Source organism: Poromitra crassiceps, assembly GCF_964638095.1.
Source record: "Poromitra crassiceps genome assembly, chromosome: 8".
NCBI lineage: Eukaryota > Metazoa > Chordata > Actinopteri > Beryciformes > Melamphaidae > Poromitra > Poromitra crassiceps.
In genome coordinates, this window is record NC_139629.1 from 40,785,513 (window position 1) to 40,810,665 (window position 25,153).

General features: G+C 43.6%; 2 protein-coding genes across 2 annotated transcripts; one reads left to right on the forward strand and one right to left on the reverse strand.

Annotated features, from left to right (window-relative positions):
* Nucleotides 1-1,781: 1,781 nt before the first annotated feature.
* On the forward strand, nt 1,782-8,457 carry LOC310780715 (hyaluronidase-1-like; the record flags this gene model as incomplete). Its single annotated transcript, XM_083641225.1, has 6 exons — nt 1,782-2,375; nt 4,063-4,341; nt 6,245-6,391; nt 7,212-7,298; nt 7,495-7,689; nt 8,074-8,457. The coding sequence occupies 6 exons, from the start codon at nt 1,782-1,784 to the stop codon at nt 8,455-8,457; spliced, it is 1,686 nt and encodes a 561-aa protein (XP_083497351.1).
* Nucleotides 8,458-14,557: 6,100 nt separating this feature from the next.
* LOC310780716 (uncharacterized protein) lies at nt 14,558-21,194 on the reverse strand (the record flags this gene model as incomplete). The annotated part of the gene is made up of 6 exons (XM_083641226.1): nt 14,558-14,807; nt 15,620-15,703; nt 15,966-16,132; nt 18,752-18,934; nt 19,318-19,525; nt 20,598-21,194. The coding sequence occupies 6 exons, from the start codon at nt 21,192-21,194 to the stop codon at nt 14,682-14,684; spliced, it is 1,365 nt and encodes a 454-aa protein (XP_083497352.1). The 3' UTR covers nt 14,558-14,681.
* Between the last annotated feature and the right edge of the window lie 3,959 nt (nt 21,195-25,153).

Consider the following 25,153-nt stretch of genomic DNA (forward strand, 5'->3'; position numbering starts at 1 on the left):
ACTCGACTCTATTGTGGACATGCAACTTCATTGTGTAGGAGGAGGAAACTTCTGTTGCTGTTTCCTAGACTCCTAGACCTAGAGTATAGAGGTTGTCGTTAACTTTAAAAACATATAAACAATAGCATGTACCTGCATTTCATACTTTAGATCTTTTCAACATGGCAGCAATCCTGTAGTGTGGATTTTCTAAACCATTTCTCTGGGGCAGTAGCAAAGTTAAACGTGGTTCTACACTGTCTACATCTGAAAGTAAACCTGCTTATGCCCCACCCCGCAAAAAAAGAATGTATACACAAAAGAATAAAGAAAACTCAAAAGAAAACTAAATTGCTCCCTGTTGAAAACGTAGCAACACACCAACCAATAAGCCTCATGGGAAGGATCATGTTTGAATGACCAATCAGATTGCTTGGCTGAAACGACCTCTGCCTGTATAGAGTATTTAAACATTGGAAACATTGTATTAGCGCCTCCACCCTGCAGCTCTGCTACATTACAGTGAGCGTACAAAACAACAGCAACAGCGGCTCTTTCCACGAAATCGATTGACCGAGTGAATCCAGGTGAAATCCCTCATGATCCCTTCCTGATTAGACTCAGACCACCTGTAGGCGAGATGAAGCTGAGAAAAGACTTGGAAGGATTTTAAGCCTTGAAATAACTGAGATGTGGGTTTGACAAAACACACTGCAGCTCAATCCAAGGAAAGTAGAGAGAAGGAAGTACCGTATTAGGGAATAGTATTAATTAGTAGGCTATTTCACTTAATCTAAAATGCTTTGATTACGTTCTTATTGCTGATACAACTAACTTTACTGCTTAATGACCCTGATGGTGTTACTTGGCCTTATGAAGGTAGGGGACACAGCTAATGAATCTACATACTTCCACCACATTGAATAACTTATTAAATGGTGTGAAGACAGTGCCCTTTATATTAATGGAGCTAAAACTAGGGAGCTGGTCATTGCAAGTCACCGCAATGCAGGTCAAGATTTTACATCTGTTTTGATTGATGACCAGCCTGTTGAAACAGTAGAGGAGTTTAAATACTTAGGAACCTTTTTTGACTCCAATCTAAGTTTCACAGCCAACACAGAATACATCTTTAAGAAAGCAATGCAGCGTTTGTATCTCATGAGGAAATTGGATTCATACAAAATTGGGCAAAGCTATTCTGGAGACTGTCTACAGGACCCTTATTGAAAGTATTTTGACCTTTGACATGTGTACATGGTATGGGAATCTAGGAGTTAAGAACAGAAATAGACTGTCCCGAATTACAAACATGGCAAGTAAAATTATTGGGAAAGAACAAGAACAACTTGGATGTATTTATAAAACACGGGTGGCACGAAAAGCCAGACAAATTGTGTGTGACCCTGTACATCCCCTTTTTAATGAGTTCACAAAACTGCCCTCGGGAAGACGCTATAGAGTTCCTGCAGCAACCAAGAACATCTACAAAAAATCTTTCATACCAAACGCAATAAATCTGCTAAATTCATAAACGTCAGACTCATCCACATCAGAACCATGTCCGTTATCGCTGTCTGTATTGTGCTGTTGTCCTGTTGTCTTGTTCTATGTTATATTATGTACCCTATCATTTACTGTACTGTGTCTGTGTCTGTGTACTGTACTTTACATGTGTGCAAGCAAACCTGTGAAGCCAAAGACACTAACAATAAATTGAATTGAATTGAATTGAATTCTTCCAGGAACATGATTGGCTGTGAGGGCCTGAAGGAGTGAGAGCCAGAGAGGCGGCCGCTCCGATGGCGTGGACCGAGTCACGATCAAGTCCAAAACCAAATTGTTACGCTGTCAGGACTCGCTCATCGTCCAGAACCATTACCTCAACCTTCCTTCACCTTCAGCTGCCTATCTTGCTGCCCCTCCTCGTGCTCTCCACCTCCCCTGCCCCGGGCCGGGCCGCGCCCCCGCAGCCCGCCCGCGCCCCTCTCCTCTCCGGACAGCCTTTCATCGTCTTCTGGGGCGTCTCCGATTCCTCCTGCTCCGGCCGGCCCGACCCCGCGTCTTTCGGGATGGAACGGGAAGGTCACGTCGCCGTCTTTTACGAGGACACGCTGGGGAACTACCCGTATCTCGTGGGCCAAAGCGCGCGGGTCAACGGAGGGCTGCCGCAGCACACGCGGCTGGAGAACCACCTCCAGAAGGCCGGGGAGGACGTGGTGACGGCGCTACCCGCCCCGAGGTACCTGGGGCTGGGGGTACTGCGCTGGGCAGAGTGGGCCCCCCAGTGGTCGAGGAACCGAGAGAGGCAGGCGGCGTACCTGCAAGCGTCGAGGGCCTTGCTGAGGACTTTTTTTCCTGGCTGGACCCCCGAAGAGGTGGAGAAGTGGTCACAGGTGAGGAGGGGGAGGAACAGGAACAGGTGAGGAGGGGGAGGAACAGGAACAGGAACAGGGGGAAAGGATCAAATGATCAAATGAATAAAAAAGAGGGGATTGGATTAGAGGGAAGACTGGAAGGAAAGGGAGAGTGGAATTTGTCCCCGGTTGATGCTAGAATGGATCGGCCGGAGGGACCTAACCCCGCCTCACTCTCCATGCCTAAAAACCCAACCAATCGATCATCACTCCTCATGTCCCTCCTGCCGATCCATTCTAGTGTCAACCAATTTGTCCACGGGTTTTAGCATGGAGCAACTGACGGCCTATGGACATTGCCTTGTATAGAAGAGAGAAGTGTGGTCATGTGGGAAGAAAAACAGTGCAAAAGTAGGAGAGCGGAGGGAATGAAATGGGCAGCATGTGACATTGTGACATTATTCATTATTCTAATGACTTTGCATCAACTCAAACACTTTGTTTTATGCTAAATGAGGCTGATTTCACCCCAAATTCAAAGCACATTGCTTCTGCCCCTTAGGGTGTATGTATGTCAGTTAGTACTTGAGTGGTTAAACTTTTCCACCAGATTCTTACACTCAGGATCTCAGGCCAAGGAACTGTTTCATAAGAAATAAAACTTTAGAAATAAAAGCAATTCTACTTTCATTTCTGCCTTTCAACCCACTGATGTGTTGGACCCCAGGAGGATTTACTACTAGCGACAACAGCATAAGCTAACAGGGCTCAAAATAAGAAAGAAACTCAAAATAAGAAAGAAACAGGATCCCTCCAGGATGTCAGTTTTTATATTATTGCAACTAAAATGCTTTTTCACTTTTTGCTGTGGGCTTTCTCAAAATCTGCGAGGCAATTTGCAGAATGTTGGGTGGAGGAATTTGAAGAGATTTGTTTGAGATTTTTATGACTTCTATCCATGAGGTATTCTTAAACATGTGAAACATTTTTTTTTTTTTTTTTAGTTTCCATTTATGCAGGGCCGTGCAGAGACCCTTAGAGGGGCAGGGGCTCAAAAGTTAAAAAAGGGCACAACACCGCGGCATGGGGCCGGGCGGTTTCACTGTTGCTGACCCGCCAGTCAGTCGGCCGGAGCTCAGCAGCTGGCCAGTGGGCAGGATGGCAAAGGCACGACCCGCCCATCTCTGCCTCTGATTGGCGCAGGAGACGAGGAGAGACGCAGGATAGCCAAGCGAATGTGATTGGATCAACAACATTTGACGCTAGGCCAATCAGAGCCAGAGAAGGGCGGGTCATGCCTTTGCCATTATGTTTCAGCCTTAAAGCCGACGGGGCATGTCACTACTATGTTATGTTATGTTATGTTATGTTATGTTATACTTTATTTGTCCCCTGGGGGAAATTTGTCATGGGCATATACACTGTTGCTTCGTAGATAACAATACAGACAGTACAAGGAAGCATTAACATAGTAGGGCTTCAACAGACAGAAAATAAAGAATACCGTAAACAAAAGTGCTTGTTTTTGCCTGAAAGGCTCAGCTTATTATAAGTATCTGACAACATGGAAACGAGATCAATTGAATGTTTTTCTTCACCTTTCTCTTGATTCAGTGTGTTTGTTGCTGTGTCTTGAATACCAAAGTTACCCTTTAAGTACTGAGATCACAACATCACAACTTCCTGTAGGAACTGAACCAACAGCGATGTCATGATGTCATCACAGGTGGACTTTGAGTCGGCAGCCCAGTCCATAATGATGGAGACTCTGCGTGAGGTCAGCAGGTTGAGGCCCAAGGCATTATGGGGCTTCTCGCCTTACCCCAGCTGCTACGGCGGCGACCCCGCCCAAAACCTGTCGGCCAATCAGACGCCTGCCCAAACCCTGTCGGCCAATGAAACGGCCCGCTGTTCTGCGGCGGAGATGGCCCTGAACGACGAGCTGTTGTGGCTATGGAAACGAAGCTCCGCCCTCTACCCTCTCCTCACCCTGGAGAAGCTGCAGGTAGGTGATGCTTACACACACACACACACACACACACACACACACACACACACACACACACACACACTACAATGTGTGACTATTTTTGACATGTTTTATACACTTTCTGTAATAAAACATCTAAAAACTAAAATCCTATCAGATGGGGGACCCAGGGACAAAATCGTATCAAATGCGGGGTCCGTGGTCTAATTTGTCTCAATTTAGGGGTCCTTGACGTGAAAATGTTTGAGAACCACTGCTCTAAAAGAATACACTCAAAAGTAACCTGTTTGGCCTCACACACAGTTAATAGCAGGATGGATTTTTACGCAAAAAAAAAAGAAGTCAAGAGTTGAGAGAAGAAAAAGTCTGAAAAAGTTACAGTAAGTAATATCTCACTCGTACAACATCTGCAGGACTGCAGGAAGGCAACTCCCAACTGCATCAGATGCAAACCAATCAATCTTTCACAGTTTGGCTTCAGCGCAACACTAACAATTCAGGGAAATGAAAAACGCCAAAGTTGGTTTATCACTAAGATTGGGAAAAAGTTACAAAACTTGCCATTGTCGCAGCCAGTTCACACCAGCATCTGAGAAGTTTATGATGCTAATTCACACAACATATCGTAGAAACCTTTCTGTAATATAGCCTATGGATGAAAACATCTCTACAAAATGTACCAGATCATTTGTATAGAGGATACGTTGACAAGATGCAACCTTAATTGATGCACTATTTTCCATAATGTGACTCCCAGTCCCAATTATATGTTCGGTAACTGCATCTGCAACAAAGTAGCACCATAAATATGTATGTGCTGAGCTGAGTTTTGGGTTTGATGTCAATTTTCTTTCCCTCTTACTTGATTTTGTCGTATTTATCTTGGGGAACAAAGAGTGCCCCGGTTCATACGTACATATAAAGATGTACATTGTTTGTTCAACTGTTTCAGTACACGTGTACTTTATTTGTTGTTGGTCATGATTAACGGTCCGCATCAACAGGGCTGAATCATTGACAGTGGTGGTGTAGTCAGGAATGTCATACCGAACCGACCTGGATAGCTAGGCTTAGATAGTGAGGTAATATGCAGTTGTGTGGTGGTAGCATGGAGGGGGGTGTTTCCAGGACGCTGGATTACACCGTTAAGCCTTCTTGAGGTGTCGTGGGCCTAACTTAACGAAACGTCGGTGAAGGAAGGTGCCCACTTGAAAACCCCAATGACATGCTTCATACTGCTGTTGGCTAGGGTAGGTAACTGGTGATTTGTGTCTTGTTTATTAGTTTGTTAGCCTGTTAGCTCGTTTTATTCTGGATTGGGCTTCTAAATGTGTTTTTCCTCGGATTTTGGCACAAGGGATAGTAACATCTTGTCCTGTATATTAATTTATAATTTTGTGATTAAAACTTGCTCCAAGTATCCAAGATGCTCCTTTTTCTCTTCATTGTTGTATTTATGTTATACAATTTTTGCATGTAACATGTATGTTCTGAAATGTATTAAAGGAAAGGTCAAATAAACAACAAACATATCTACTGTATATAGAAGAAAGTAGCATCAAACTTGACGTAGGTTATGTGAATTATGAAAAGGGGTTGTTTAAGAAGAAATGCACAAAATTAATATCTTACAGAAATAGAAATGATTTGTGTTCATTTGCCTCAAGATGATCAGCAACTGTTGTTTACAGTTCTGAGTTGTTTTTCCCCAACAACTGTTGTGTGTGCTTTACTCCACTCTACCATTTCACCTCACTGCACTCCTTTCCTCCGACCAGAATATATCAAAGTTCATCAGTCTGGACGCTCAGGTTTAAGCTCTCACATTCCTTCACTGTAAACCAAGTATTGCTGTAATTCTAGTAATAAATAATTGTGTCGCACCTGATCAATATGTAACATGTCACTCTCTCTATAGGGCGGGACCTCTGGGGCCAGGCTGTATTTGTCCAATCAAATCGGAGAAGCATTGAGAGTGGCATCTCTAGCTGAGACGGCGTACGATCTACCTGTATTCCCATTGGTCAAGAGCGTCTACACTTCCACCAATACTTTTCTGTCCCAGGTGAGGACATATTAACGTAAAATAGAGAGCCAAAGTCAACGTCACTAACTGCTTCATCATGCGTACCAGAGACCTTTCATCCGCCATTTATTTTCCCATAGACATTTTGTAAAATGCTAATAAAAATAGTTTTACTTAGTCAAACCAAACGATTCAGCTATATTTAGAAACAAGAGAGACCATAGAACATTTCACTAAGACCAAAACTTGAAATGCTATGGTCGCTCCTGTTTCTAAATATAACTGAACCATTTGGTTTGAACAAGTAAAACTATTTTTTTTTACAAGCATTAAGAAATGTCTACGGGAATTATGGGAGATGTGGTCTTAAATTTAAACAAAATACTAGCAGTAACAATATCACTGGCATGAGATATACGCTACTAATTGTCTTGATCATAGTCTAATTTGTTTACAGGAATTATACCAAGGTATCACAATTAATTTAACGACAATATATTGATGTTTAAAAATTCTATGGGTGGTACCATCAAAGGTTAGAGAACGCCGTCGTTGTTATTGGAACATTGGCAGGTCAAATCCCTTGAGTTTCTTCTCCCTAAATGACTTCTGCCTAGGCCCTAGAAGCCTTTGAGCAAGGCACACTTAACCTCCAAATCTAGAGGAGCGGTTCAGTGTTCAAAAACAAAAAACCCACGCAGCTCTCCCAGGTGTGAGTGTCAGTGGAACTACATAAATCTGAAGCAGGAAGAATAGCTTGCAAGCTCAGCAATGCTTCCCCAGATAAACAAAGGAAAAACAAATATCTGATCTAAGATGTTGGACTGTTTTAGAGACTGTTGATATATTATTTCTCCAGGCAGACCTTGTCAACACCATAGGAGAAAGTGCTGCTATGGGAACAGCAGGAGTTGTTATCTGGGAGAGAGGCGAGACAAAGACTGAGGTACACCATTTTGTATAAACACACAGTAAACCAACCAACCAGTCTGTGAAACATGAAAATTGCAATTCACGTACACTTCCAAGAAGAAACGTGGTCCCAATTGATTTACTAAAGGAAACATAAATCTGCACTGAATTATTTTACACGGTTTCGATCTATCAACCCATAACATGGTGCCTGCCTCTCCATTTGCCAGAGAGAGTGTTCCGATCTGGCGGAGTTTGTCCGTCAGGTCCTGGGGCCCTACTCCATCAACGTAACCACGGCAACTCGTCTCTGCTCGGCCTCCCTGTGTCAGGGGCGTGGCCGATGCGTCCGCCAAAACTCAGAGAGCTCCGCCTACCTCCACCTCCCGCCCCCATCTGAACCGGTGGAGAAAGTCTCCGAGAAGGTAACAGAGCAATATCTGAAATGCCTACAGTTTTCTTTTCTTTTCTGCATCTGGGGGGATCCAATAATAGCAATACAAATATTAGTAGGGAATCCAATAAGCATTATTATTAACCGTTATTATGTATTTGTACTGTAGCAGTTGAGGCACAACAGCGAATGATCTTGTGAGATTTGATCCTATGCCAGGAAAGGAACTGAACCATCTCTAGGAACAGATGTCTTTGAGATGAGATGATTTCAGATGAACTTAGACATTCGGATGGGTTGATGAGGTCACAGGATGGGGCTGTAGTATCATACAGATGTCATACAAGGTTTCTGTGAAGATTAAGGCAACATTGTGTTCGCTATTAGCAAAATTATTTGCCATTTCCTTTCTCAGGCAGAGGCACCAAAAGGCACGGATCAGCCAGACTCAGCTGCTGAACCAGACCCGGCTGAGATGTGGAAGAAAGACTTCCAGTGCCAGTGGTTTCAGACTTCCGACGCGGTCGACTCCGACCGGCAGTCCCCCAAAGACGGAGCCTCTGTTGGGGAAACAGAGGCAGGAGAGACTGGGGATGTGGTGGAACCTACAGCAGCTTCAACAGCAGCTTCAACAACAAAGAGTGCCTCTGGGGCCGAGTTGTGGGGAAGCAGCTCCCCTGGTAGAGCAGGTCCAAAGATTTCACTGGAAGTACCTACGGACAACGGCACGAGTCCATTGAGTTCCCCGATGCTGACTGTGCTGCTGCTGGTGGCAGGCAGCCTGTGCCTGGACCATTAAGAGTTCACTATAGTGATTAGAGAGGCCGCCTGGGCTAAACCCATGACAGCACATATCCACTTTGTTGAAGTGTCCTTGTGCAAGGCACAGAGTCCCTGCCGGTAGCCTGGGTAAACCCATCCCCCACGTGACCTGCTCTCAGACCTGCTCTCAGTCACTAGACTGACACACTTTCCCCTCCCTCATTACCATTTACCACCACTGACTTGCCCTTGAGCAAAAGGCCCTTAACCCCAACCAGAGCTGCAGTGGAGCTGGTCAGTGGCCAGCAGATCAGACTGTGTGATTGTACTGGTCAGCTTCCAGGTATGAATGTGTGTGTGTGAATGTGAACAGGGCGCTCCTGAAAAAGAGAGCATTGCTCTCAGTGAGACTCCCCCTGTATAAATAAAGGTTAAATAAAAAAATAAAAAAAATAAAAGCACCATGATAATGATACTGGCTCTGTTGCTGCCGGCTAACGCTCTCTGCTTAGAGCCTTTAAAAGGGACACTCCACCAAAAAACAATGCCGATTTATTTTGCACATAATCTCACACATGTCCTAAAACTGTAAACAGTTTCACATTAATTTGTGCATGAATGACATCACTGGTCCCCAACTTAACTCAAAACAACTCTCAATAACTGTCAAACTAAATGAATGCCTGCAAAACTGTTTAGTTTTCTGAATATGCGTGCGATTAGGTGAAAAATATAATCAGCGTTGTTTTTCAGGGGAGCGTCCCTTTAAGTGTGAGCTCTGCCATGATACGAGAGTGAAGAAGAGCATGCTACAAACTAGGGTTTGCTGTGTTGATATTTCTTGCCCAACATGACCTCATAAAGAGTTGTGAAATGAGCACAAACCTCCTCTGAGATTAGATTTATGTTATGTATATATATATTATGTATATATATTTATTTATGACACGAATGATGTGAAAATGACATTCCTGCACCATCAACTGAATTCTGTTACAATAACACAAATCAGATGCTGTGGCAATTGGACACCGCATTTTCAGTTAAAGGTTGGCTAACGGTTCAAATTAGGCAACTAAAACAACTTGGTTAATTGTAGGGAAAGACTTTGGACATGGTTCAATAAGAAAACCTCTATTTTTATTGTTTCACTCAATGGCAAAAATGTCCTTTGTAGATGCTGGGAATTTAATTCTGGCCACCAGGATTGAAGGCACAATCATTCAGCCATCTACCACCCGACAACAACACCCATACTTTCCACTGAGCTACTTCAATGCGACTCTACTTCCTGTTTATAGTTGTGCCTATTTCACCTAACTTTCATTTCATTTCATGCAGGGAAAACAGAATTTTAACACTTTCTTTACGTGTCTCCAACACGTAACTTGGTGTTGGACAAGTCGTGTTCATTTGATGTAAATTATTTGTGTGAGATCAAGTTGGTCAGGCTAATATCGACTTATTATGTATCGGCCCGGGTATCAGCCAATGAGATTGTCTTTTCTCTTCAATTTTTTTTATCATTTTTTCTGTAATGTATATGTATGTAAATCACTTCTTCATTCAAAGGCCTGATGTATCCCTGGTGTATCCAGGTGTTTTCGCCTACCATTATGTAGGTGCAGTGGGTTAACCTGCCTTAAAAAGTTCCGAGTTCAAGAGTTTCAAATTGACTATCGCATGGTCTAAAATGCAGTGTCAGTTTTCACATCCTGCCAAAAACAAGTTTTGGAGATACTGGTTTTTGTGAATATAATAATAATAATAAAATCCTGGCTACATATTGACAGCTTCAATCCAAAAACATTGGCGTTCAAAACCCCTATCAGTGGAACCCTAGTATCTACTGCACAGCTCACTAGCGCCCTCTGTCTGAGTGCTTATCAAACCGCACACAGTTGAGTCCAACACGGTCACACCAGTGTATAATCAAGGCTCTCACAAAGAGATTGCATGTGATTAAAATGCCTGTTTTAAATGCAGTATCTGGTCAATCAAAGGAATGTTTTGTGTCTATTTTTGTGTCTATTTCATGTAGCAGCACCAAGACTTTTTCTCTCAATGTGTTTTTTTTAACTGCCACCCCACCACACCCCTTCAACCCCTTGGATGCTGAGTATAGACCCTTCTCACGGGGGCCATTTTGTGTCAAAAAGGCAGGGTAAACACAGCTGCAAGCAAAACACTAATGAGGGTTTCAAACTTGCATGATTGGAATTTGGAAACCCTCATTAGTGTGTTGCTTGCACCTGTGTTTACCCTGCCTTTGCGACACAAAGTGGCCCCTGTGAAAACAGTCTATTATGCAAACAAAGATGTCTGGAAGCAGTACAATGTAAAGTTTAAACAGACTGATGTCTGGAGGCAGTACACTGTAAACAGACTGAAACCTCTTCTTTTGCAGCTCATGTAAATTTATTTGTTTTTCATTAAAATATACACTCAAGACGAAGGGTAGCTAAATCATTTTTAGTTACAGAAAGAGATCTTATGTACACAGGTGCAATGGATTGTACAACAGAGAATTAATCAGATATTATATATATTATGAATGAGAAGATGTAATTTCCTCTTTTATCTTCCCACGTCAAGCATGCTTCCTCACCACCACCAAAAACCTTCTAAACCCCCCCAGCCAGTCTCACTTCCTTTGTTTTGCAGGAGTTTAGTATAGGTAAGTTGAGTTGACGCAGCTTTTCTATCAATGACTTTGCTGGGCATGTGAAGACCCCACGGATCCGTTAACATTGGTTTCTTCTTAGACGACGCCTCATTAGGCAACATTCCCCCAATTCTCTCTCAATTTGGTTTCCCTAACAGCCGGCTTAGACGTTTGCTAGTGAGATCAAGGAGAGTTATTAAAAGACGGAATGGATTTTACACTGAATGCAGAATTTTTGACACCAATAAAAAAAACTTTTCCCCATAGGTTGGACAACATGTGCAGACGAGCCTTATGTAAAGACAGTTGGACATCGCAGATTCATAATGCTGCCAAAGCTCCAAGATCTCCTTCCAAAACTTCGGCTGCTTTTCAGTAATGAGTATTTTCTTGCAGGTTTCACAAGCATCAAAATCACAGCCAAATATTTAGACATTTTGTAAAATGCTTATAAAAAGAGTTTCACTTGGTCAAACCAAACGGTTCAACTATATTTTAATCGGGAGAGACCATAGAACATTTCACTCAGCCCAAAACTTAAAAAAAACATCGAAAAAATATTGTCTTTAAATCCGCATTTTTTTTAAACGTTTTGGTCTGAGTGAGATGTTATGCGATCTCTCCTGTTTCTAAATATATCTGTACCGTTTGGTTTGAACAAGTAAAACTATTTTTATAAGCATTTTACGAAATGTCTATGGGAAAATAAATGGCGGATGAAAATCTCTGGTACAGTGCTGAAGCAGGAAGTGACGTTCCACTTTGGCTCACTTTGGCTCTCTATTGTTCTGGTAATATAGGAAATGCCCAAATCCATGGCTGGGAGGGAAATTACATTTTTTCGGCTTCAACCTTCAGTAGTTAGTTTTTTTGCAGAAACCTCAGATGGTCACGGGGGGGTTCAGAGTGTTGGGACTTTCAGCCGAAGTTCGAAGTGTCCAAATCACGGGCGCAAAAAGCCAAAATAATCAAGAGCCTTCAGTAATAGGTGCACATACGAGTAATAGTACTCAAATCTAGTACACATAATATGATCTACTACAAAGCTGTCCACCAGTGCAATGACAAAAAAATACCACAGTCTCCGCGTTAAATACAGTAATGCTCCATGAGAGCGAATGGCTTTTGGTTGTTAATGTAACGGCCAAACGAGAACATCTGGCACTGTGCCAACGAACACTCAAGCATCCAGTCAATTAATAAATACTCACTTTCAAGTCAGGTGACCCTGATATATGCCATCCACATTAGTAGTCCACATCGTCCAGATCAAATATGCCCAGATTCAACCTTCCATGGTGGAATGAAATTGTCCCATCTTTTCCACTGTTGAAAGAAGAAACCAGGCCGCCATGTTGCCTTCTTAACGGCGGCACCGGCTAGGCGTGTCGTCGGTCAGACTTCATGCAAACATTGGACACAATGAATTGTCTTTGTAGCATCTCTGTATGTCTACAAGTCTTCTCTGCAGTCGTTCACACAGCGCATGTTCAGAACAGCAGCAGGGCTTGGGTTAATTCAGCTTCAATTCAGTCAAATTAGAAGCAAGCCTAAACTGATCATTTTCATTACAGGCAGATTAAAAAAAAAAAAATCAAATACCCTCAATACAGAATAAATGAAGAGTTTTGCTACAAAATCAGATATCCAACCATGTCACAAAAATGACACCTACAGTTAAAAAAAAAAAGGAGTAGCAGAAAAATAAAACAACTTCAGGTGTTTTTGAAGATTAGCAGCTAATTTGGCTAAAAGCCTTGGCTGACAAAATGCTAACACTTTTTAGCGTCCAGAAGCTCTTCATTTTAGAGCTATTCAATATTGAGATTCCAGATAGTATTGATATTCCCCCCCCAAAACGGATATAAAGTGTTTGGAAATAAAACGCCTCAATCACTTTGAATTGGCTGAATTAAAACTGAACTGAAACCAACCACATCAGTGACACCCTAACCTAACCAGTCTGTTAGCTACTTACATGCCTGCCTGCTAATATGCGTTTGAGATGTTTCAGACAGTTGACGAAAATCTTGATTGACCCGCCTTGCATGTAGCATTCCAGTTTGTTGAAATTTAATAGTCTGCAAAAAGTCAAACCCAGAAGGATCTGAAGCTTTTCCAATATTGAAAGCAATCGAATAGGCTACATAAGGTCTTTTCTACACATGTTTCTGACAACAACAACATGGGTTGCATTTGCATTTACACTCAGGCAGGAAATGTGAAAGGTGGTAGCCTAAAGCAGAGGGTCTCAACCTTTTTCATATCAAGGACCCGAATTTAGTCCACATAAGGCCATGGACCCCCATTTGATTAGATTTTGTCTCTCAGACGCAAATCTGAGAATATTTTCATTTGTTAGTTATTTTGCTGAGAATGCCATGTCTGTATTATAGGTCGAGCAATAACAGTCAAACTACGGTCAAAATAGTCATTTTTCTACATGCTCATAGTGTGTTATCTCCTTGTAAATGAAATATGCTGAAGTTGAACAATTCCATCAATTTGCTGGGGACCCCCTGGAACCCCCTCAATGACCCTTGGTGGTCCTCGGACCCCACGTTGAGAACCACTGACCTGAAGGTTCGAGGAGCGAGCCTGTGACTGGAAAAGATTGCTAGTTTCAAACCTCCAGACAGTCTGATAGAATCTGAGACGGGAAAGCGAACGAGTAACGCTCTCCGCTCAGCAGCAACTACAGTACCACAGAGTTGCCTTTTAAAGTCTCTTGGAGCTTTTCACTGACCAAGAGTAGAACATTTTGCTTGTACTGGTCAGTTCCCAGTTTGGAGTGTGTGTGGAACGCTTTGAGTGTGAATCGGGGAAAAGCACATCACTCAGACAACATAAATAAAAGTAAACAAAGACAGATATGGTACCCCCCCTCCCCTCATTCAGCCTGCCATGAAAGAATCAGATCTCGGTTGCATAAGGTAAGAAGAAAAAAAAACTTTCTGTTATTGTGCAAAAGTCATCGTCTTCTGAGCGGTTCCTACAGGCCTCTCTCCTCAGACAGAGAGAAACATCGCCCCCATGTGGGGAGGAAAGGTTAGTGCAATCTGAACCAAGCGGGCTGGACGGAGAACAACACACAGTCTCTCAGCAGTCTCCTTAGTCTGTAAACTGGAAAAAGGGGACATCTAGTCGCGCAACTTCAACGATGTGTGTGTGTGTGTGTGTGTGTGTGTGTATGTGTGTGTGTGTGTGTGTGTGTGGGGCACTTAAAAGTGTCTCCAAAAAGTCAATTTGTTGCAGGACAACTCAAACGCCACTCATGTAAGATCTTACAACACGAATACGGTCCTCCTCAAACGTTATTGGCTGGCTAGATGAAGACGGTACGGGTCCTCCTCAAACGTTATTGGCTGGCTAGATGAAGACGGGGAGGGATCTCGTGCGCCTAATCATCCAGGACGATTAGTAGCAAATGACTTCAGCAATCCAGAGGTGTGCGCTTAAATCTCTGCTGCCTGGTGTGTGTGATACCTGCGGAGGGGTGGGGTTTACTTGTACATAGCCTCCAGGGTGTTCAGGATGCGCTTGATGTTGGATCTCTGCAGCCGGGATGTGCGTTACTTCCACACAGGTGGGGTGGGTTACTTGCAGATAGCTTCCAGGGCGTCCAGGGTACGTTTGATGTCGCGGATCTGTGCGGCCAGGGTGTGTATGGGCTGCATGGAGCGATCCAGCTCCTCACAGCGGGCCATCAGTGTGTACATTCCCTGCAGGAATAGAGGGAACACTTTAGATTAGGGAACGCAAATTAACTATTAAAGGAACACTGCGCCGATTTTCAACCAGCTTTTTAACATAACAAAATCAGTAGTATATCCAAAAACTGCAAACAGTTTGGCAGTCATTCATTTAGTTTGACAGTTAATGAGAGTTTATTTGATTTAAGTTGTGGATCAGTGATGTCATTCATGCACAAATTACATCACTGGTCCACAACTTCACTCAATTTAACTCTCAATAACTGTCAAAGTAAGTGAATGACTGCCAAACTGTTTACAGTTTTAGATGAAGAAGAAGAACTGGATGGACAAACCCGTCTTTATTTGTCACACGACAACCCACAACACAGCCACACACACACACACACACACACTCATGCCGACGGTGGCCGGTGAAATATAGTCTCTGCATTTATCCCATCCAGGCTTGTCCTTCCTCCAGGGGGCAGCCAGGAGCAGTGGGCAGCTTTCTTGTGTACAGTCAGTGCCCAGGGACCATCGTCAAACTTTGACATCACTGGTCAGATGACGATCTTCTGGATGTTTTTAGTGGGGGTCCATACCGATGTATGGAGGAACCCCAGGGGAGCACAGGGAGAACATGCAAACTCCACACAGAAAGACTGTTCCACGAGATAGCCCCCCCCCACACACACACACACACACACACACACACACACACACACACACACACACACACACACACACACACACACACACACACACACACACACACACACACACACACACACACACACACACACACACACACACACACACACACACACACACACACACACCTTTATACTCATGTCCACAGACTCTCCTAGGCTGTCCACCGAGTCTCTGTAAGTCTGGATGTAGCCCACACTCAGAGCTGTCATCTGGAGGGAGGAGGGGGGGGAGAGAGGAGGGAGGGAGAGAGGTTATTCAGATATGCAGACAGAAACAGAGAAAGGGTGAGAATGTGTGCGCGCGCACGTGTGTGTGCGTGTGTGTGTGCGTTTGCTTAATTAAAATACACAAGTGTAGCTCTGAAGGGATAAAGGCAATAGAATAAGCAGCACAAACCGGCGGGTCATTTACAGTCATCAATGAGTTGAAAGATGCTGATGAGAATAATGTGATAGTGATGAAGTGACTCACGTTCTGGATGGTTCCGTTGAGGCTACGCGTCATCATCTCCACGCTGTGAGCCACTTCCTGCGTGTGTCTCTGGAGGTCGACCAGGACGGCCGGGTCGATGGGCGGGATGTCTGCCGGTCGCCGTGACGACGACCCCCGGCTCCGCTGGATGGGACCTGAGCAGTCCGCTGATAAGAAGCACACGCACACACACGCACGCACGCACACACACACACACACACACACACACACACACACACATTAGATATGCAAGTATACACAGAGCAACTCACAATATATAGACACAATGGAAAATGGACTGCATTTATATAGAGCTTTTATCCAAAGCACTTTACAATGAGTGCGTTTACATGCAGACAATAAACAGTTTATTAGCGGATTTCTGGAGTTACCTGATTATTCAAATGGTCATGTAAACAGCATAAACCGATAAGCTTTATCCGTTTATGGCCGTTATGGGGTTATGAATAAACCGATAAACATACCTAGGTTTTTGGCCAATAACCCGTCTTTTGAGTGCATGTATACAGCGTATCAGGTTTCTTATTCTGCGCATGTACAAGTTGCATGTAAAAAGTTGAATTACCGCCGCCTTCTGGAGAGAAATCCGACTAATTGACTTAATCATGTAAACCCGGGTTTTTCCTATTGTCGGATTATTAAAGTGCATGTAAACGCAGAAATCAGATTATTGCCATAAACTGATTACTCACAGTTATCAGTTTATTGGTGTGCATGTAAACACACTCAGTGTTGGCAAGCTACCACGAGGGTGCTGGCACAGCATGTCGGGAGCAATTTGGGGTTCAGTATCTTGTGCCAGACACTTCGACATGCGGTCTGGTACTGGTATCATACTTTTTTAAACTATACCCAGCCCTAATAAACACATACACACACACACAAGTTGAAAGTGACTGACAGACACTGACAGGCACACATATACAGAAAGTGTGGTGGGGTCGGGAGAGAGAAGAAAAGAGAGAAAGAGACCGAAACACATGCAGATTGAAGAATGATCCCTATTTGAAAAATGCTGACACCTACAGTACACTCACAGAACAACTGGCAGCACAAAATCAAAACTATTTCTGATACTTCCTTAAAAAACAACAGTAGCAATTCAAGTCCTTGGATACAGACAGTCATCGGTTTGTTTTGGAAGACACAAAACACTGGTGGACAAAAAATAGTTTCCATCTGTGAAAATGATTGGTGTCACACTCAGCAGAACGTCGGTTTTCTGTCTGTCTAGTCTAAATAGAGTAGAGGGAAGAAGCCATGACGAAGCACATACTGATACTGACTGTGTTTCCATGTTTCCATTTATACCACACATTTTCATTGATGCTCTAATCCAGAGTGAAGGGTGGTGCTTCAGTGTTTTGCTCTAGGATGATTTAACTGGAAATATGACTACTAAAGACACATCCTTTTACCGGAAAGTTTCTGCAACTACCAGGCCAACCTGCTGCACTTCAATCAAGACATGATTTAATTTCCAAAATGGCAGTTTATGTATACCATTTTGGAAACGGGACAAAAGCGTGTTATTTAGTACACTTTTCCAAAATGACGTAATGAGTCAGAGTCAGAGTCATGTGCTGCATGACCGTGATGTGCTGCATAGTCAGGTAAAGTCAGACTTCATCAAATCAAATAAGTTGCTCTTGCCCAGACCAGAGCAGTGATGACTTCAAATGCTGAAAACACCGCAAAGCCAGGGTCAGTCCACACTCCCTTCAATCAATCAAAAATGAAAACAATTCATTTGCTAAAGATAGAGTATTGATTCTCAGTCTGTTCTTACTTCTTAATGGTTTTGGATATGACAAAAACCATGCATTAATGATGAGTACAACTAGAGGAGGTCTGCTAGTCTCTGCAGGAGAAGCCTAGCTATGCATATGACTGGACATCAGGTCTGCTAGTCTCTGCAGGAGAAGCCTAGCTATGCATATGACTGGACATCAGGTCTGCTAGTCTCTGCAGGAGAAGCCTAGCTATGCATATGACTGGACATCAGGTCTGCTAGTCTCTACAGGAGAAGCCTAGCTATGCATATGACTGGACATCAGGTCTGCTAGTCTCTACAGGAGAAGCCTAGCTATGCATATGACTGGACGTCAGGTCTGCTAGTCTCTACAGGAGAAGCCTAGCTATGGATATGACTGGACATCAGGCCTGCTAGTCTCTACAGGAGAAGCCTAGCTATGCATATGACTGGACACCAGGTCTGCTAGTCTCTGCAGGAGAAGCCTAGCTATGGATATGACTGGACATCAGGTCTGCTAGTCTCTACAGGAGAAGCCTAGCTATGCATATGACTGGACATCAGGTCTGCTAGTCTCTACAGGAGAAGCCTAGCTATGGATATGACTGGACATCAGGCCTGCTAGTCTCTACAGGAGAAGCCTAGCTATGCATATGACTGGACACCAGGTCTGCTAGTCTCTACAGGAGAAGCCTAGCTATGGATATGACTGGACATCAGGTCTGCTAGTCTCTACAGGAGAAGCCTAGCTATGCATATGACTGGACATCAGGTCTGCTAGTCTCTACAGGAGAAGCCTAGCTATGGATATGACTGGACATCAGGTCTGCTAGTCTCTACAGGAGAAGCCTAGCTATGCATATGACTGGACATCAGGTCTGCTAGTCTCTACAGGAGAAGCCTAGCTATGGATATGACTGGACATCAGGCCTGCTAGTCTCTGCAGGAGAAGAAACCCCACTTAAATTGATTAAATGAAAGGGAATCTGCTTCCAGGCCGCCCCACACTCACAGTCGCTGCAGTCCAGACTGGGCTTGGAGCTCATCTTGATCTTCTGCTCCAGGTTCTTGGTGATGAAGTGGGTCAGGTCTCCATCATGGCTGACTGTCCCCTCCAGCTCCAGAGCCGAGGAGATCGTGGCCCTCCGGCCCTCTGACTGACCCCCTCTGCCCCCTCCCCGGGCCCCCGAACCACCTGTTGAGAAGGCACATCATCAGCCAAATTCCGTCATAAAATACAGGGGGGAATGGAGCACGTTTTTAAATGACAGTACTTTTTCCATTTGTTTTCATGACTTTCTCACTTTGCCAAAGTGTCTATATGCATTTGTCAGTTCAGGAAGAGAAGGAAAAGAAGGGTGAGGTAAACGGCAGGGAACACACTTTTTTTGAGCAGCGGTCACCGTGCATGGTACGTTTCAAAATTCACCAGCTAGTTCCACAGTTTTACGTATAAGCCAACAATCTTTAGAATAGAACTGGATCTCCAAATAACGGCCAAATAACGGCCACAGCCAACATTTACCAGCGTTTGGCTGCTGGTCCCCTCGTAAAATCAGCGGTACAATATAAATGTACCTCCACACGCCTGGCTGATCTCATCCAGGCTCTTGCTGTCCTGCATGCCCCGGACGATGCGCTCTCTCTCAGGCACGTTGCGGACCCGGACCTGGGCCATGACATGGGGAGGGCAGGGGCTGCTGTCTGAAGGAAGGTGGGGAGGTGGAGGAGAGGAAGACGAGGCGGTGCTGGGGCCAGGGGCCGACGAAGAGTAGTGCCGTGAATACTAAAACAGAGAGGAGAGGAGAGGAGAGGAGAGGAGAGGAGAGGAGAGGAGAGGAGAGGAGAGGAGAGGAGAGAAGGAGGAGAGGAGAGGAGACAGGAGGAGGAGAGTTCCAGGAAATGATACTTCATATAACAGCATTGATTATAGTCTTGGCTCTAATTGTTTCTAGCAGTGGGAGAGATGTTTTTAATTAAACCTGCTGGATAACGCCTGAGATTTCTATCTTTAATCATATACTGTCTGTCACATTTACCTTGATAACGATAAATGAATAATTTGTTTATTTTTCCAACTACAGTGCAGAAATACTATATTCATCATTTGTCTCGTAAATAAAGTATGCTTTTATTTGGAAGGTAAGCCCACTTTATATTCTAACCTCTAGCTGGCTTGACACAGCAGATTATACACTGTGTTTAAATTTTTACGGTAACCCCCATTTTGCCTCCGGTCTACACTAGCTATGCTACTTTGAAGCGCAACTCAGTTTAACTGAAGCAACACAAATGAAACTGTTACTGTTTATGCAAAGTTGGCTAGTTGACAGATGCAGTATATAGCAGACATAATGTCGAAAATGTGGTCGGTAAGAGAGTGCCAGTGTCGGTTTTAGTAAATGTTCTGTAGCCATAGATATGCAGAATCATAGTCTTTTTGAGTCAGTCGTAAGCCAGGGTTTAAATTTAAACATAACCTCAGACAAATGAATAAGCCTATTGAAACTACAACAGCAGTGCTAGAGGGCGCTGGTATTAACCCATTGATACCTGATGCAGCATTTGCGTGTATATCCCTCATTTCTGTGTATCCCTTTAAGACCGCGAACCATGTGACGTGGCTCGCAGTCTTAAAAGGATACACACACAAATGCTGCATCAGGTATCAATGGGTTAACAGAGTGAATCAGGTGCAGTCAGGTCCTCATGGCTCCGCAGCCTGAGATAACATTTACAGCCATTGGCTTTGGTTCAAAACCTCCTCGTGACGTGTGTTGAATATGATCCTCTCTCGCCCTTCATTCCCTTCACAATCTATGTAAAAAGAAGCTGAAATATCATGAAAATCATCTCACAGTCCACTCCAGATCTGCACTTCCTCCTGCACACTGCCTCCCCCGCTCTCTCTCCCTCTTCTCGTCCTCCTCCTCATCCTGCTTCTCCTTCTCTCCATCTCCCTCTTGCTCCTCCTCTCTGCTGCCAGCCTCTACAGTCTCCGTTTGTCTGTGGTTGTCGTCTGAGCTTCCTCGACGAGATGAGTCTTTGGAGTCCGTATGGAGTGACGAGTCCACTGACGCAGCTGCACCAGGGGGCTCAGTGGCGTTAGAGCCCTCTGGAAGCTCTGTGTCTTTGGGGCCTGATTCTGTTTCTCCTGTGCACGTGGCAGCGGGGAAGGCAGTTTCTCCTGTGCACGTGGCAGCGGGGAAGGAGGGCGTGTGTAATGACTTAACGTGCACTTCAGAGTCCAAACTGGATGAGGTTGAATTTTGCTCGGTCTCTGTGTCGGAGCGGCCCTCGCCATCATAAACTCTCCTCTCCAGGTCCATGTGGTTCTCCGTCTCTCCAAGGGAGCTGTCCTCTGATCCGTCCCCAGGACACGGCACTCTGCTGCCCCCACATTTCAACAGGCCCGAGGCGTGAGGGCCGTTCTCGCTGCGGGGCTCTGAAGACATGGGTGTAGCGACCCCGTTGGCCGCTTCCGGCACTTCTGTGCCAATCACAGGGGAGAGACTCATCCCTCCACCTGCTAGGGAAGGCAAGAGAGAATGTTACTGGAAATCTACCAATCTATAGCAGTGCTATTCACCTCATGTAGCCCCGCCCACTTGACCCAGTTGTGTTATGACTTCCTGCTCAAAACACCGTCTGTTTTACCTGCTCACACTAGTACTGTACTGTTACAGGAAGTGTAAACACAATAGGAAGTAACTGGCTGACGCATGTGTTGGAATATAAGGTGAATAGAGCAGGGATATAAATATATAACAATGAAAGTATTCTTCCACGTGGGGAAAGGCTTCAAATCCATTCCATTGTTTTTATATCTTTAATGGCTCTTCTTTGAACCAACAATAAATAGATTTGTGTGAACACTGTGGTTCTAGGCTTCATCAGGTCTGAAAGAAAGGCTTCATGAAAACTGGGAACTGGCAGGTTTCCATTCTGAGGAGGGCGTGAGGGTCGGCCCAGTTGCACAAAGCACCTTAGGTTAAGATTTCCTTTAGAGTCAGAGTTAAGGTGTCCATACAATTGAATTGGCTGCACAAAACACCCTTAAATCTTCTCCAAAAGGTTAAAGATTTTAAGGAAAACATAAGCACAAGATTTAAGGGTGTTTTGTGCAACCAATTCAATTGTATGGACACCTTAACGCTGACTCTAAGGGAAAGGTGCTTTGTGCAACTGGGCCAACTGAAAGAACAGTTAATGTGCAACTCAGTTTCAGTTCCTCCTGTGCTGCTGTCACTATTCTCTCTTTGTTTATCCTTGCAGTTTCGAGGGCAGAACTTCCCTTTCCAGTCTTGCACTGAAATGCAGCTGGGTGTTCTGTTCTGTTCTGTTCTAACACTCTGTAGGTTTTCCAGTTTGAAGACTGCATCCTTACAAACATTTCACATTGTTAACTAACCGTCCTTATGATTTCGGACAGCAACATTTGCTATTCAGCCATAATAGTTACTGTTGTGAGGGACGCTTATACCATTTCCTAGTTGAGGACTGTTATTAGCCTGAGTATGAGATGACGTAACGTTAGTTTACCATCACTAGCTTGAACAGTTAGCGGTTTTTGCTATCGGTTAACGTTAGCGAACCACATCATTTCCTTCATGCAGCAATGGAGGATTCGTAAGGTGGAACTCTGGAAGAACAGAGGTTCTTCGCATTGTGCATTGCCTACATAATAAATAAATGGGATAAAGCAGTCAAATAGACAGGAATGGATGAACGGGAGATAAACCGCGCTCAGCATCAAATAAGTTGATAATAACGTCACTGCTGTCATTAGCCGCTACCGCTAGCTAGCTCGGTATCAACAACAGCCAGTCAGATGAACGCTGTTTATGATTGATGTTAGCGCACACAGCTAACGTCAGCTGGCTAGGCCCCAGAATTAAAATGTTTTCACAGCTCGCTCGTTATTGTCTGACATGGACACACAACAGAGGATATATTACGGTAACTTTTACAGTTATCTGCCGTCTGAGTGATACAATAATCCCACAAAGTAAAATTTAATTCAGAAAACACCTACCAGAGCAGTTTATATCCAGAAAAATGTAAGCAACTAGCGAGTGCGTTCTGAAAATCCTTCCCTGTGGAATTTGTGGTACATATCCCAAAGGTTCCACCTGGCAAAAAAAATATATAATTGATTTGAATGAAATTTTAAATTGAATGAAAATGCGGATGCCAACTATTTTCCAACATAATATGTTATGCTGCATACTATGTATCTAGTGAAACACTCAAGCTCATGCTCCATAGGGTCCCATAGTTTCCACCCAGTGACGCGGTTTGTTTATTTTGCATTTAATGCATACCTAGCGTTACATATTTAGAGCAGTGCTCGCTGCATTATAATATGTATAACAAACATCAAACTCCTGCATGAGTGTGTTTATTTGGTTACATTCACAGATCTCACTTTGTTTCCTCCTGCATTTATGTGTCATTCCGACAGATGGAGACAAACTCCACGGCCCCGGCTTTGAGCTGCCCCCTCCCTACCAGGACCTGACATGACCCACCAGCCACGGACCATTAAAAATAATTACCAGGATGGTGGTTAAAATATATTTTAGATGCGTATAAAATACACGGATTGCTTTGTTGTTTTCATACTGCAAATTATAGAGCAGAGAGACCGCTCTTCAACCTGAGGATCTGGGTTCAAAACCTCTTATTAGCAACCATCTGAGCTGCCTTGCTGAAGAGTCCTGGAGCAAGACATTGAGCTCTAGGGGTGCTGTTCTGTACCGTGACCTCTGTGACCTCCCGGTGAGAGATGCAAACAAGAGGATTTCCAGATCAGAATTAAACAATATTATGACATTATTTCTCATTATTGTCCATTAACCTTGGTTTTTGTGTGTCGCGTCCCCCAACAAAGTGACAGAGGACTAAGTTTCTTCTGAGATAACAAGAGTCAGTCTGTTCACTCACTAGCCTTCAGCAGCCACTTTGCATTCACTGTTTAAACACGTTTATTTCTTTTTTTACGCTAGGCTTGTTTCTACCTTAATTACTGTATGTAGACACCTTGTTGTTCTTCAAATTGCTCCTTCATCTTGTTTTACTTTTCTCTATGAGTGATGCATTTGATGTCTCTACTTTTATACTTTGTGTGAAGCAGCATTGTAACTTTGTTTTGAAAAGTGGCGTATAAATAAATCCGTTATAAATGTTATGTGGTGAAGTGTTTCAACTTCACGCCACAGGTGTCAGCCACATTACACTCAGGCGTCTGTGTGTCTGCCTCGCCTGACGTTCACAACACCTGGAGGGAAGTGTGTGTGTGTGTTGTATGACTCCTCAGAGACACACACACACACACACACACACACACACACACACACACAATGAATACAGAAATAACGGCATAAATTAATATGAAATTACTAAAACTAAACTAAGTGTAACTGAACTAAAACTAAGATACATAAAATACATAAAATAAAATACATTTTAACAACTAAACAAATAGGTAATAATTATTATAGGAAATAATCAGAATCAGAATCACTTTTATTGCCACAAGATTACATACAAGGACTTTGTCTTAGTCTTAAATGAATAAGGAAAGAAAGAAAGAAAGAAAGAAAGAAAGAAAGAAAGAAAGAAAGAAAGAAAGAAAGAAAGAAAGAGTAATGATAATGAGTAATGTCACACTGTCACTATGCCACACAGCGACATTCTTTTTTTAATGAATGTTGCAACTCACAAATGCGGACACACACACACACACACACACACACACACACACACACACACACACACACACACACACACACACACACACATCGTGTTTATTTGAAGCATAGTTAGACTATAATGTAAATCATCTCTGGTGACAACAAGATACAAAAACAATTTCATGTGCTTCTTGTTTTGGGGAACAGTTGAACAGTGATATCATCATCATCATCATCATCATCATCATCATCATCATCATCTGGAAACAGCTCATCTTCTCTCTCATTATCTCCATTGGTTACGATCCTCAACACAAGGAAGAAAGGAGGGAAAGCAGGGAAACTAGGGCAAGACTCACAGCAGCTGTGTCTGCTTCAATCAGACATCACATGTGTAACTGGTGTTCCTCTTTGGCTTTAGAAACCAGTATTAGCTCGAAAAGTGTGTTTGAAATTATTTAAACGGATGATGAAGTGACTGGAAGGGGTTTTAATCATGAGTAAGTCTCGGTTTACCCTCGGTAGTGGGAGGCAGGCCAGCGTCTGTGGCTTTGGAAGCCTTTGAATGCGGTGAGAAATGACAACCTCTGCTGAGAGAAGAAGAGAGGAGTCAAAGCCACCATGTTGCCACATCTAAAGGTCTTGTAAAATGTCAAATCTGTGCCACTCATCAATCATGGTCAGCTTCTCCCTCCTCTCTGGCCATGGTGCTTCTAGGC